This window comes from Pelobates fuscus, chromosome 12, assembly GCF_036172605.1.
Source record: "Pelobates fuscus isolate aPelFus1 chromosome 12, aPelFus1.pri, whole genome shotgun sequence".
Classification (NCBI taxonomy): Eukaryota; Metazoa; Chordata; class Amphibia; order Anura; family Pelobatidae; genus Pelobates; species Pelobates fuscus.
Genome location: NC_086328.1, coordinates 107,549,084 through 107,563,501, shown reverse-complemented (window position 1 = coordinate 107,563,501; position 14,418 = coordinate 107,549,084). Strand labels below are relative to the sequence as shown.

The 14,418-nt window shown below is 42.1% G+C and overlaps 1 protein-coding gene across 3 annotated transcripts in view; it reads right to left on the bottom strand.

The window, feature by feature from the left end:
* Positions 1-2,453: 2,453 nt before the first annotated feature.
* The window catches only part of TEAD1 (TEA domain transcription factor 1), a 120,927-nt gene continuing 108,962 nt past the window's right edge, over positions 2,454-14,418 (bottom strand). For all 3 annotated transcript variants that reach the window (XM_063437794.1, XM_063437796.1, XM_063437795.1), the window contains one exon: positions 2,454-9,185. In XM_063437794.1, the coding sequence (XP_063293864.1) occupies positions 9,072-9,185 (114 nt within the window). In that variant the 3' untranslated portion in view covers positions 2,454-9,071. The remainder of the gene's footprint in view (positions 9,186-14,418) is intronic.

Here is a 14,418-nt window from a genome sequence, read left to right as displayed (position 1 = left end):
AGATGAGTGTTAAAAGATTCACATCTTAAGATAAGTCTGGTCTGGTTCAAGGTAACTTGCGGTGTATGCAAACCAAGGTTAAGTGATGCCTCAAGTAATTGTAAAATATCAAGAGGCATCAAAGGGGGGAATGTGGTGGAATCTCGGTAAAAATAAATTTAGTAGGCCGAGATTACCACGTGGCATGTGTACGTGCATATGCTGACGTATCGATCAGTTGGTTGCACGAGGCAAGATACGATCAGTAGTGTACGGAGCATGTGCAAGAATACAGGATGTAGTATTCCCCCTCCTCCATTGTGCTGGACAAGCCATGCGGTCAAGCAGGAAGTTAATTCTTATTTGTGTTGATTGGTTAAGAGAATGTGCGGGTGGAGCTTAATATGGGAGGAGTTATATGCCTATATAAGGAGCCTGCACTATTGTCCGGGGCTCAGAACTTGCTGTATTTTGGTGACGTTAGTCCCTCTGAGTCCCGATCGGTGATCCAATAAAGAATCTCTTCCTTCCTGAAGAAACCTGTGTCCATCTCTCTGTGCTTGGCTTCCGTCAGTTTCTCCGGTATCAATATCATATTGTGTTTTTAGATTTGTTTTGTATTTTAGGTGTGCCTTTATTTAGAGTACATCGTTTTTCCTGTTCTCCCTAAATATCCACTCCTGGTCTTAGGATTAGTTATCTCTGTTCCATTTTAAGTTTGTTGAATTTACTTTTGGGTATTGTATGGTATACCAAACATCCAGTTGAGATCAATATTTAGTTAATATACCCCCTGTTTTAATTATATATATATATATATATATATATTTGACCATACTTCGTAGGAATAAGCCTCTAGGGGGATTCCGAGAGTTTACCTGACTAAGTCCTGTAACTGATGCTGGACATCCTCACGCTTTGCATGAGGAGGGGCTATGTGAACTGTATGTGGAAAAACTGGATGACTAAGTTCAGATTCATCACTATCACCAAAACAGCTGGTTACATTGAATATATCTATATCTCAAATACTGTATAACTAGCTGTTTTTGTGGTGTTCGTACAGAATGTCTTTTATGCATACAGAGTTCCCACATAGTAGCTGTTTCGTTTTTTTCTTGTATTGGCTTTTAAAATTATTTAAAAAATATTTTGGATAAACTTTAAAAAAAATTTTTTAGACAGCCCTAAACCTGTAACACCTCTAGATGATTTTATATATTTAAAAAAAACAAAAAAAAAACACAAACCATTGAAGATACAGTTAAGGTTGTCCTCTCCTCTGCCACAATTTTCTGACCATTAGGCTCTGGGAGATAAAGATGCAAATAACCAGTAATCTGAAACGACAAGATTCAACAGCAGAACAGAACAAAGCAGCCTTTAATCACATAAAGAGTTTGTTCATTTGTCCGGTATCTTGGTGGCATTGGCATTTCAATGGAATTCTGCAGTGGTATAAAGATTCTATTCTGGTGCAGTGACAAGAATTAAAGTTACACTAAAGTGCCCCTCAAGCAAATAAAGTCTTACCTATTTTTTCACTTGCCGGATTCCAGCGCCGATGTCATTCAGGGCTGGATCGGGCCTCACCAACGTCACCTAATGTTCTGTGCACACCCATGCGCATTTGGCCTTCCCCATAGGAAAGCATTTCCTATAAGGTTTTTCAAGATGCTGGACATCCTCATGCAAAGCATGAGAGCATCAAGCATCATTTTACAGAGTTAAACTCCGAGAAATACCAGGAAGCCCCTCTGGTTGCTGTCTGGTAGACAAACTTCTCTGAAACTGCAATGTTTTACATTGCAGAGCTAAAGGGACAGGGACACAGCACCCAGACCACTTTGATTTGTATGAAGTAGTCTGGGTGCCTATAGTGTCCCTTTAAAGCTTGGAATCAAATTACAAGTACAAGCTTGAAAAGTACATCTCCTTCCGTCCTTCAACTCTTTATTTTTGTAGTTTTAAAGGAACACTGTAGGGTCGGGAACACAAATATGTATTCCTGATAATATATCCTTACTATAGTTAAACCTTACTTTTATTGGCATGGTGATGATCTGAGCCAATCACAATGCCTTCCCATTGGATTGGCTGAGATTGCCAAGGGGCAGAACCAAACATAACCCTGGCCAATCAGCATCTACTCGTCGAGATGCAGTACATCAGTGTCTCTATGGAGACACTAAATGTCAATGCTGCTCACTGTGCAGCACTGTCCTAAGAAGCACCTCTAGTAGCCATCCGAGGAGTGACCACTGAAGGTGTCTACACGCTGTAATGTAAACTGGCAAAACCTGCAGGGACTGACTATACTCACCAGAACAACTACAATCAGCTGAAGTTGTTGTGGTTACTATAGTGTCCCTTTAAGTATATATTCTCTTACAGATAAGGAGATCCACTTTAGAAGATATATTGAGGAAAATGTTTTAGATTTCCTTTAATGCAATAAAGGACAAGACACAAGAACAATTTCAATGGATTTTATTTTCAATTCATACTGTATGAATACAAAGTTTCTAAAAAGCTACAAAAATTCTACCACTATCAAGAAGGCATCAAAATCTGTCACTTTGCAAAGACAACAAAAAACACCTGCAGTAACCAACAAAAATAGCATATTAGAAAGATGGAATAATTGCACTTAACTGTCCGATATTAAAGTAATGCACACACGTACCGCAGAAAGCTAGGATACATTTTTTTTTTTTAAACGTTAATTTTTTTTTCTTCTTAAAGCACCATTTAAAAAAAAAAATAAAATAAAAAAAATCTCTGCACACAAACCCTATAATTTCATATTACTATCTTTCAGAAAGATAAAATTTACTTTTAATGCAAGCACTTTATTTTTATTTTTTTTTAACAAACAGGTACCAGTACCCCTACAGAAAGACAAATACATTAAAAAAAAAAAAAATATTGAACTGCTAAAGGCTTTGACGGATATCTTAATATGATACGAAAAATATTAAAAACAGCTTTGTTTCTCAATTAAAAAACAAATGGGACAGAAGTGACCCCTATCACCAAATCCGGCAGCAGTGCAATAATAACTGAAACACTGACCATATGAGTAAAAGTCACAAACATTTTGTTTTTAACACAGTACAATAAACAGAACGTGAGAAATTCCTTTTAAGTAATTTACATCGTCAACATAATTGTATCTCAAAGTAAAAACATTTACACACAACATAGCAATATTTCTGTAGTAAAGGCTATTCAGGTTTATAGTATAAAATTCTTTTGTATTGTTTTTTTTTGTTTTTTTTTCTCAGGCACATTGAGTTTACCTCTCTGGCAGTTAGCGCCAGTTAGGCAACGAAAAAAAAAAGAAAACACACTCTATAACGCGGCTATAGAAACATAGAAATCTGTCAAAAAGTACCAGCGCAAGAGGCACACCCCCCAGCACCAGTATTTAGTGCTTTATTATATTGACACAATAAAAAGTGTTGATATTAAAAACAAACTGGATACAGAACACTTTCTCTCCCTCCCCCCTTAAAGAAAAGTTAAAATATAAACAATTTTTTTTTTTTTTTAAAGAGCAAAACCAAAAATACGCCTTTAGTAATCGGCTAAATGTTTTGCTTTGAGACTTGGCCGAGAAAATAATTTGGGTTTAGCAAAATAAAAAAACAAAAGCGCCCTCTGGTGTAGATTTTAAGCATAGCAGGCACTCTCCCCAAGGGTTTATTCAAGGGGCTATGTAATCCTTTGCTTGTTAGATTTGCCGAGTTTGAAAACCTATACAATTTAAGCAACGTGTTATGAGTGAAATTACTTCCACAGGAAGTGTCTCCACAATTTTTATATATATTTTTTACATCACAGTATGTTCTAACTACTTGTACTGACAATTAAACCTTCATTTTCATAGCACAGTGTAATGAAGTGTGCGCTATATGTGAGAACTAGTTATATTCTTTGTTTTTTTTTGTTTTGTTTTTTTACAGCAGTAAAGAAAAAAAAAAGTCAAAAAGTAAAATACACAGATAAGTAAGATAGTCATTGGGTTGTACAGAAAGTGGGGTTTTCTCCCTAACTCTGATTTGTGGAGAATCGACAACATAACTGAAAATTTTAGGACAAAATAGGGACCTTGAGAAATTAGATTTCCTAACTTCTTTCAAGTTAACAATTCTGTTCTAAATTGTGCAGCTTCTTTAATAATTCTCCAAAATTCACAATGTAGCAAACAGACCCCAGTCAAAAAGGTAAAAATCACAGTATTCTGGCTTATTCCCAGAACTGCCAAATCACAACCTCTTTATGAAAAGATTTAGAAAAAGGATTAGTTACTTGTCCTTTCTAATGTCTGTATAAAACGTTGAAACATTGATTTGCATGACATGAGCCTTGATTTATACATTCACATGTAATACAAATAATGTTGATACTGTAAGGCAAGGCTCTGCAACATCAAACCCACTTGTAAGTAAACGTCAATTTCCTTAATGCTCAACCAACACCAAGGGTGGCAAGGATGGCATTTTCTGTAAGGCATATTAAAAAAAAGCCTGGCATTGTGATTCACCAGAAATACACAGATGGTAAAAACAGATTAAGGGTAGGTCACAAAGCATGCGATTCCAAGCGCTCTATACATGCACGCTACTCATATTACAACTCATGAGTGGCATAGACTCCGCATGGCCGTGGCACATGTAAGACTGGGAGGGAATTACAACCACAGCCCTAAAAACATGATCTCAAGGCAAATTGCCTAGACCTGGAAACTTGAGACTTTTTATCCCAACGCGTTTCACATAAACTAGCCGCAGAGCCTGTGGTTGGATACAGACTGTGATGCAATGAATTTGTTTTTACGGACATTGCATACTAATGCTGCCAGATCCATGTATAGACTGTTAGGAGTAAAAGCATGGAGACCCAGAGCTTTGATTCCATTCGTCCAATCAAAGGCATTACGGTGATCAATTTTTTTGGTCTCTACAGATATATTTTTTTCTTTAATGGATATGGCAGTACTGTTCAAAGCTGGAATTTTCAGATACAAAGGCACGTTAAAACGAGGCTGCCGAATCTTTTGGTCATAAAAGAAAGGCTTACAAAGCAGCGCCAGGCATTTTAACAAACGCAGCTGTGTGTCCGTGGTGGGTTTTTCTGCACAAATGCAAACCAGTCCCAGTAATTGGAAAAACTTAAAAAAATAATAAAAAAAAAGCACTTCAGGAAAAAGCAACCCCTCCAAAAGCTCATCCACGAAACCTAGTGATACAGTACAGTGTGCTGGGTGTGTCTGCACAGGGCTGTAAGGGATGTAAAGGTGGCTACAAAGGATGTTCAGAACTGGGTTTTGTGGGGTTACTTACCCTGAAGACAGAGAGACTAGATCTATTAAGAAACTCCAACAGGGTAAGTCACTAAATTCAAAATTTATTTTGAGGTTTAGGCAGGGAAATAAATCAGCTAATTTTTCCAGGGCAGCTATTCAAAATGTGATGCTTTAGTGAATAACCCTTGAAGATCTGGCATGAAGATACAATAAGTGGAATTTATCACGGTGTAGACAGTGTGATTGGTTGTGTTTAAGATGTTCGGGTTGGACAGGGGATTTGGATGAGGTTGAATGCCTAGCCATTAAAAGCTGGGTTATTCACAGAACTGAAATGCACCATGGAACGGTCAATGCAAATGCAGTGGAGAATGAAACTTTCCACTGCTAGGATTTTGGATTAAAATGTGAAATTAATTGGTAACTTGCTGCTTTAAAACAGGTTGGTTCAAATTCTTTATATGACATATGTCTGTCTGGATTTCAGTTTAAAAATATATAGCCTTATATAGATTTTAGAGTAAACCCGGTTATTCGCTTGTTTTTTTTTTTAGACTCTAGCTTTATCTTTCACAAATACATTAAATATGTCTTGTTACAGATATACATGTATTATACACGCATTCAATGTAAAATTTTGAGATATGCACAAGACCTGCATTCTTTTGTGATAATCCCGTTTGGAGACACCTTCCTCCTGTATGATGCCAGCACTTTGGCATCTGGAGTGACATCAATCACTCCATTCCTATACTACCTTAGAGAGTCTATGCTAAAGAATTCACTTATAGGTGGGAAAAAATACATATTTTAAAATATTTTTTCTCTCTTCCAATCTACACATTTGCTAGATAATCTGTTAGCACAAGGTATACACAGAAATCCAAGCTCTTTAAAACTTGCATAAGAGGTACCCTTTAATTTTGTCAGGCAGTGATCCTTATCTAAGTTTAGTTATCACCTGTCTGTGTCATGGTGAGGTCGGAATTTAAACACAAGTGATTTATTGACAGGCAATAGTGAGTGATGTTACACATTTCACCACACCGAAGGACCTCTTGAATGTCAGAAAAGAAGAACAGAGATACAGCCATGCGGGAGAAAGAATTCTTAATTATATCAGAATCCAATCCGCAAAGCGTCAGCTTGCATCTGACATTTATTCCAGTGATTATTGGCTGTCATAAATTGTAATTTTTACTCCATTTGCACAATGGCAGCAAGACAGAGAGTGGGTCGAATCACTGTGCCAGTCTCTCTCTGATTGGTCGTGGTTTTGGTAGCTTTTGGAGGGATTGCAGTCTTGAAGTTGTGGCAATCCGCTACACATATCTGGGTATTGTGTGTAATGAAATAGTTAAGTCTACTGTTACATTCTAAGGCACGGCATTTCAAAATGCTTTGGCAGCTCTGAAAAGAAAAAGAAAGAAACAAATCTAAAAAAAGGTTAATGTGAAATCCTACGGTATGTGCAATAGATCACATTTGCTTTGTATTTTGATACCTTGATTGCCACAATGTAAAATAAAATCTTATGTCACTTCACTGGCTCTCGCAGAGTTATGCAAAATAAACCTTTACAGGATTTAAGGCTTTTTAGAAAGAAGGTGAGAAAAGTTTTTATAAATACTGAAAGGAAATGAAAAGAATTGACCTCCTTCAATCATTTGTGAAATATATCCATTTAAGTACATAATACACAATGCACTGGACTTAACCCTCAGTGCGCCAGTAGGGCAAAAGAGAATTTTTAGAATGGGAAAAAAAAACTAAAGATAGTCATACAGCCCTTGAATGCTCTAAAGGGTTAAAACATAAATTGGCAAATTTGTGGAAGCTTCCCATTGAATTTTAACTGCTTCAACAACAAGTTATCATTACGACACCAACCACTTAAGTTTCCTTTAAAAACCCATATTCGACTTGAAATACAAGTGTTTTTAAAAAAAATCAAAAAAAAAATCACCCATAACAAAAATAAAATAAAAAAATATGTTTAAAAAAATTATATTTAGTGACAGAGTGCAATCTCAGTGTGAACCTCATGTCTCCACATCCAAGCGGCAGGAGTGAAATTAGCGTCTGCAAGACACTGCGCCAGTGATAACTGTAAGAGGAGCAGATAATTTGAACTGTATTAGTGAGATCCAAAAGTCCAGAACTGGCAATTGAGTGTTATCTCTGCAACGTATTAGGTTATATACTACAGTATCAAGGATTAACACAGAAAATGAAAGTTACTGTACAATGCCGCAATGTAGCTTTTCCTTTTGGGTTTTGGCAACTATGCTGGGAATTTGGCATGTTCCTTATTAAAGGGATACTATAGGCACCAAACCTGCCACCCTGTAACTGATGGATCAACATTTATCATAATCACAGAGATTGAGTATTACGTAAACCTAGTTACAGAGTACAGATCAGAGAACGGGAGCTGCTGTAAATCACGAAGGATAAAGAGAGAGAAATATTAATCAAATCCACAGTGGACTTTTAAAGTAAACCCAATACAATTCTAAAGCACTATGGAATATGAAAATCTCTCATTCTGCCTCTCCGGGGTGTCACTTTAATAAACACATGGTGTTAGAGGACGAGAGGACATTATCTGTCCTGTGTCACGATGATACTGATAGTCTCCGTGCACAAGGCATTTCATGGAGTCAAATTGAATTTTAGCGTTTGCTGATGATGTGCATATTAACATTTTTTAAATGTTAAAGTCTTTAACAAGGTTTAAGGTCTTTATTTTGGGGAGAACGTTTAAAATAGAATTTGAACAGATTATGCTTATTTTATTTTACTTTGCAGCAGTTTCTCTCTCTTTAAATGTAAGGTTTATTTTAAATCTGGGCAATGATGTCAAATTAATTTAGCAAAAAACGGTAATTCCACTCACTCCGCACAATATATTAAACAAAAAAAAAAAAACAAAACAAACCCCAAAACTACTATACATTTAACAGTTTAGTATGTTTACGAAAACATAAAACAGATTTATTGCAAAATAATCCATCTTTGTTATTATATAACACAGTGTTTCTTTTTATAAATTGCGTGAAGTACAAGGGCTGGTATAGATGGTCGTACCGTTTTAAAATTCAGGACTGAAAAAGGTTAGTTAAAACAAGAAAAAAATAGAGGAGGCTCATCTTAAGAATAGATTTAACATTTGGCTTGAAACATTCAAAAAAAAAAAAACTTTTTCTTAAAATAATTTAGAAATTTACATTCGTCTGTATGCGTCTTCCCCAGGTAGTTAAAAATATTAACATTTCTATATTGTCTGTTACATTCATACAGTTCAATGTCAGTTTGCTAGCATTGTCCAAACGCTTTTAAGATAAACATTTAACGCTTTGGAAGCCACAAGGATATTCATCCTCTGTGACACTCCAATGGTTAAACAGCGGCCGTTTATGTTTATTTTCTTTAACTGAAAAACTTGGTATTTTTCTATGTTACCACCCATTAAATTGCATCACTGCTGGGCATTTTGCTCTGCGCTTGCTCTGCAATGCAGAGCGTGTGCACCCAGCACATTCACAATTTTTTTTTCTTTTCTTTTTTTTTTTTTTTTAACAAATAAACCTTTACTGTAATGTTTCACAGCTATAATTAATTTAAAAACATATTAAAAATGACTTCACTGAAATAAACAAGCCGAGAAATGCTGGCTGGCTGGTTGGCTGGCGCTTGGCGCTGCCACCTTAGTGTTGAGGTTTACTCCGTTCCTTTGTGAAGTTTTAGTGTCTAGACGTAGTGAGAGTTGGGGGTACATTCATTCTTTGACGAGCCGGTAGATGTGATGCTGTGCTCCGTGCTCGCTGTTTGAAACTTCAAATACACATGCCATGCACAGAAGGGTCTCTTGTGTGTCCCTGTTAGTTACAACCTGAAGGAGGAAAGCACAAAGTTTAGTGAAATTATCTAGGAATTTGTCCTTCCAAACTTTGCAGTTCTTTATCTTCAGCCCTACATGTAATGCTGAGATTCCTGCCTCTTCCCATACATGTCACACGAGGGAGAGCATTGCTTTCATATTCAGTACTTGTATGTAGTGAGTGTGTGCAGTCTGGTCATAGAATCCATCTCCTGACATGTGCCACGTATGTGAATAGGAAAACAAGTGGGACCACGTGAGCCTGATCACCAGAGATTAAAGGGAGGGAGGCACTGTAATTGCTTCATCTCATTGAAGTGGTTATAGTGTCTTGTGTCCACTGGCATCATGCTTGCATTCAGTGTTAAAACATTGCTGGTATGAATCTGTATGGTTAGAAGGAAGTGTGTAATCTCAGACATAGCTCTGAACGGGCTGTGGGTGGTCAGGGAACCTCATTCAGTGTTAAACTATTTTCGAGCAGTTTAACATGGAATGGAAAGACTCCAGGCACTATGACCACTTCGATGAGATTAAATAACTATATTGCTTACATTGTCCCTTTAAGATGAAAATTAGGCAAAAAGGCAAGGATTTAAAAAAAAATCCTAGCACCAAAATCTTGACAATACAAGAAACTGGGCGTAGTTTCCTAACTCCTCCCTGTTGGTAGCTCAAATCCGAACCGAGTAATTATTTCTGGAAGCAATAATCTGTGCGGAATGAGAACAGAAGTGATTTACTAAAGCTAAAAGGTCAAAGTCGCAGCTTTTAGAAGCGACCCATTTTGATAAGTTATAGGAAATCTAATGACAGGTCTGTTATGGAAGAAGTGGGGATTTTATTAAAGACACGGAGGCTCATATTATGCATAACTCTTTCTTTATTTCCTCAGCAGCAAAGATAGAGGAATATAAATATTATCAAAAAAATGAAAGAAAAAACTGTACAGGCATAACAGGTAGCCAATCACATAACAGAGGAAGTAGCTATATAAGTCCTGTGTCTCCCACAATCCCCCTCTTTCTTTGCTGCTTCCTCAGACAGCTAAGTACCTTACTGAGCTCTACTACTGATTGCATTTTGTGTTGTGTTATTTACATGTATTTGCAATTGTTGCTTATAGCTCTATATATTATATTATTATACTTCTGTATTTGGTGTTTGTTTTTGTCCACATCGTTGGTGTAGTTGGGTGTTCTCCCCTGGGACTTTGCCCGCCATCGCGGGCTGTGCTTTCCCCTCCATCCCGCCCCCGTTCTCTCTGATCGCCTTTCGGCGTGGTTAATCTAGCGCGACGGTCCTCTCTCTGCGACCGCGGCTGAGTGTGCTCGTTCCCCTCTCGCGGGCTGCCCGCGCGGGTAGGTGCACGCGCCCCTTCCCCTGCCGGGAGCCGGTCCGCGAGCGCACTCTGACACGTGCGGCGGCCATTTTGGGCGGTCACTTGTGTCGCCCTCTCCTGCCGTGCGGTCGGTCCCTGTTTCTCGGGTTCCCCTGCTACACCAACGATCGAGTTATTATCCGTTTTGCTGTTCTGCTGGGTTACTCAACCCTTGTCTGGTAATTTTCTTTAGATTTGCCTTAGTGCAGTTTTACCCTTAGTGACTACCGCCATTATGCAGGATAATAAGGATGGGCCTACTGACCCCTCTGGGGATTTCCCGAAAGACAACCCTGAGGGCGCTATGGCCTCTCAAGAGTTCCAGGCCTTATTGGAGGCCACCATGGCGTCCTCCCTTCAGAAGACTATTGCCTCCGCTATGGGGGCTGTTTCGTCCTCCTTCACCCAGTCACTTCATTCTGTATTTTTGCCTCCCATGGCTACCCCTACCCCCCTGGGTGTGGGGTCCCCTTCCCCTGCCCAAACTGTGCCGGGTGCCCGTAAGGCTAAGGCTAAATCTCGCCATATCGGCTCCCACTCCTCGATGCAGGCCTTGCCTGCCATGACTGACACGCCTCTGGCGGTCGCAGATAGCGCGCACCCCACGCGCACAAGAGCCCCTGGCCGGGCTAAAAAGGCTAGGTTATGGAAACGGGCTAGAGCCCTGGATAATGGGTCGGATACCGACCGGAGTGTGGAGGATGATTCCGATATCATGGAGTATGACTCCTATGTTGAGGGCGAGTCAGACGAGGATCAACCCCCTACGGGTGTAACCCCTACTGGGTCCTCTGCCAACCCACAAGGAAAAGTACCAGACCCCACTGGGGATGATAATAATGGGCTTTTAGACCCACAGGGTAACCCCCTGTTCGACCCGGACGACCTACGTCACCCGAGGTCTGCTGAATGGGTCCCTCCGGACCATATCGCCCAATATGTGGCTAAACGGATTCGCACACCTCTGTCCAAGGAAGGCCGCAATAAATTGCGCGCCGAATGCCCACGTCCTTCCCTCCCTGGCGCTGCCTGTAAAACCCCAGACGTTGACCCTCAAATTGCCCAATTTCTGACTAAGTCTGGGTGGAAGCCTAAAAAGGGTCTTGATCACTCCCTGAAAGGGTGCCAAGATAAAATTCTAGATACGCTGGGCCCCCTGTCTAAGCTGTACGAGCTTCTTGAGGCCGCTCGTAATGGTGACTCAGTTCTGGATGTAGATGTGGCCATCGGGTGGGTCCAGCGAGCTATCTGCCTTGTGGGGAATGCCAACACGGCTATGTCCTCCGAGAGACGCAAGGCTATTCTTTTGAAAATAGACCCTAAGCTGGCTGCTATGACCGTAGCTGAGCCTGACTCAGCCGATGAGGGGATGTTGTTCGGCACATCCTTTGTGAAGGACATGGGGTCCTATGTTAAAACCTTTACGGCCATCGACAAGGCGCAGGCAAATATGAAGCGCGTCTTCGCGCCCAAGGTTTTCGGTGGGGCCGGGCGTAGCAGGAACCGTCCACCCGGCCGTGGTTTCCGAGGCTCATTCCGTGCCACCAGAGGTTCCTTTTTCCCCTCTCGAGGGTTCCAGGATCCGAAAACGCCTCCCTTCTTCCCGGCTAGAGGGAGATCGTGGGGCTCCAGATACCCCCGTGGTGGGTCTTCGGGCAGACGCCCTTATGGTGAGTACCCCTTCTCGATCAGGTTCGGGTGGCGGGGAGGCTGGCCTTATTCTACCCAAAGTGGGCAGTTATAACCTCAGATGCTTGGGTTCTGCAATGCGTAAAGGGTTACCAACTAGATTTTGTCTCCCTGCCTGTTCAAACGTATACCCCCAGGGAATTGTCTCTCCCACAGGAGCAGGACGCGATGATCTCCGCGGAAGTCGCGGAGATGTTCTCGAAGGGCGCCATCGAGGAATTGCCGTTCGCCACTCCAGGCTTTACGAGCAATCTCTTCCTTGTACCCAAGAAAAGGGGCGGTGTCCGCCCAGTGATAAATCTTCGCCCTCTCAACGCCTTCCTGCGCTACCAGCATTTCCAGATGGAAGGCATTCATTGTCTCAGAGACCTTCTGAGACAGTCGGATTGGATGGCCAAATTGGACCTGAAGGATGCGTACTTCACGGTTCCAATAGCAATGGAGTCCAGGGACTACTTGCACTTCACCTGGCACGGACGGCGTTGGCGTTTTACATGCCTGCCGTTCGGTCTCTCCTCGGCCCCTTGGTGTTTCACCAAGGTAATGAAGCCGGTGGTGTCGTTCCTCCGTACCCGAGGGGTTCGACTGATTATTTACCTGGACGACATCCTAATCATGTCCCAATCGTTGGAATGCCTGAGGTTGCATTTAGACTGGACGGTCAACCTCTTACAGAACCTAGGTTTTCTGGTCAACTGGGACAAGTCGGTCCTGAAACCCGCCCAGTCTATGGAGTTTTTGGGGTTCCAGGTGGATTCCGTACGGCAGTTCCTGTACTTGCCGGAGTCCAAGATAAAAGCCATCCAGAAGGAGCTTCGTCGAGCTCTTCGTGCTTCGGACTTGTCGGTCCGGCAGCTGGCAAAGATCATCGGTCTACTGGCCTCCTCCATTCAGGCGATATTCCCAGGCCCTTTGCATTACCGGGCTCTCCAGCGGCTCAAGGGGTCACACCTACGTTCGGGTCAATCGTACGAATCCCGAATTTGTCTGGACGAGGAATCCAGAGACGAGCTGGTATGGTGGTTGGCACACATGGAAGCCTGGAACGGAAGGGCGATTTTCGGTTCCGTTCCGGACGTGATCATAGAATCAGATGCCAGCTTGCACGGCTGGGGGGCTCGTTGTGGCAACATTTCCACGGGGGGCAGATGGTCCGACGCAGAGAAGTCGTTACACATCAACTGCCTAGAACTTCTGGCGGGAGCCTTTGCGATTCGCAGCCTTACCCCTGGAAGGGCGAACTGTTGTGTTCTCCTCAAGTTGGACAACGTATCGGCGGTCCGATACATAAATCACCTGGGCGGCACCAAGTCCAAGATGTTGGCTCTACTGGCGAAGGACTTTTGGCAATTCTGCCTTCTCAACAACGTTTCGGTGACGGCGGAACATATTCCGGGTCTGGACAATTCCGGTGCGGATTGGAACTCCAGGCATTTGAGAGACTCGGGAGACTGGCGATTGCACGCCTCGGTCTTCCAAGGCCTAACCAGGCTGTGGGGACGGTTCGAGATGGACCTGTTCGCCTCTCGACTGAACACTCAGTTGCCGAAGTTCTACAGTTGGAGACCGGACCCGGCGGCTGTGGCGACTGATGCCTTTCTTCAAGAATGGCCTCCGGGCCACCTGTATGCCTTTCCTCCATTCAACATGATTGCTCGTACGATCTCGAAGCTGGTTCGTCACGACTGTTGTCTAGCTCTGATCACCCCTCTGTGGAGATCCCGTCCGTGGTTCCCTCGTTTGATGGAGTTGTCCATAGACTTCCCTCGTCTGTTGCCGAACTTCCAGAACCTCCTTCTGGATCCGGATGGGAACTCGCACGAATTGGTGCTACAGCACCAGTTGCCCCTAGTAGCATGGTTCCTTTCAGGGGACGCTGGCTTGTCCCTGACGTTCCACAGTCAACTCTCTTGCTCCTCGATAACGCCTGGGCTCCGGGCACGCGATCAGCTTACCGAGCTGCATGGAAGTCTTGGTCTGATTGGTGCATGGAACGGGCAGTGGATCCCGTATCTGCCCCTCTCCATTTGATCCTGGGGTTTCTCACAGCCCTGTTCGACTCAGGCAAGGCGTACAGGACTATCAATGTTTTTCGCTCGGCCATATCTGCCGGTCACGGAGGTTTGGAAGGTTTACCCGTCGGCAAACATCCTTTTGTATGCCGTCTTCGCAAGG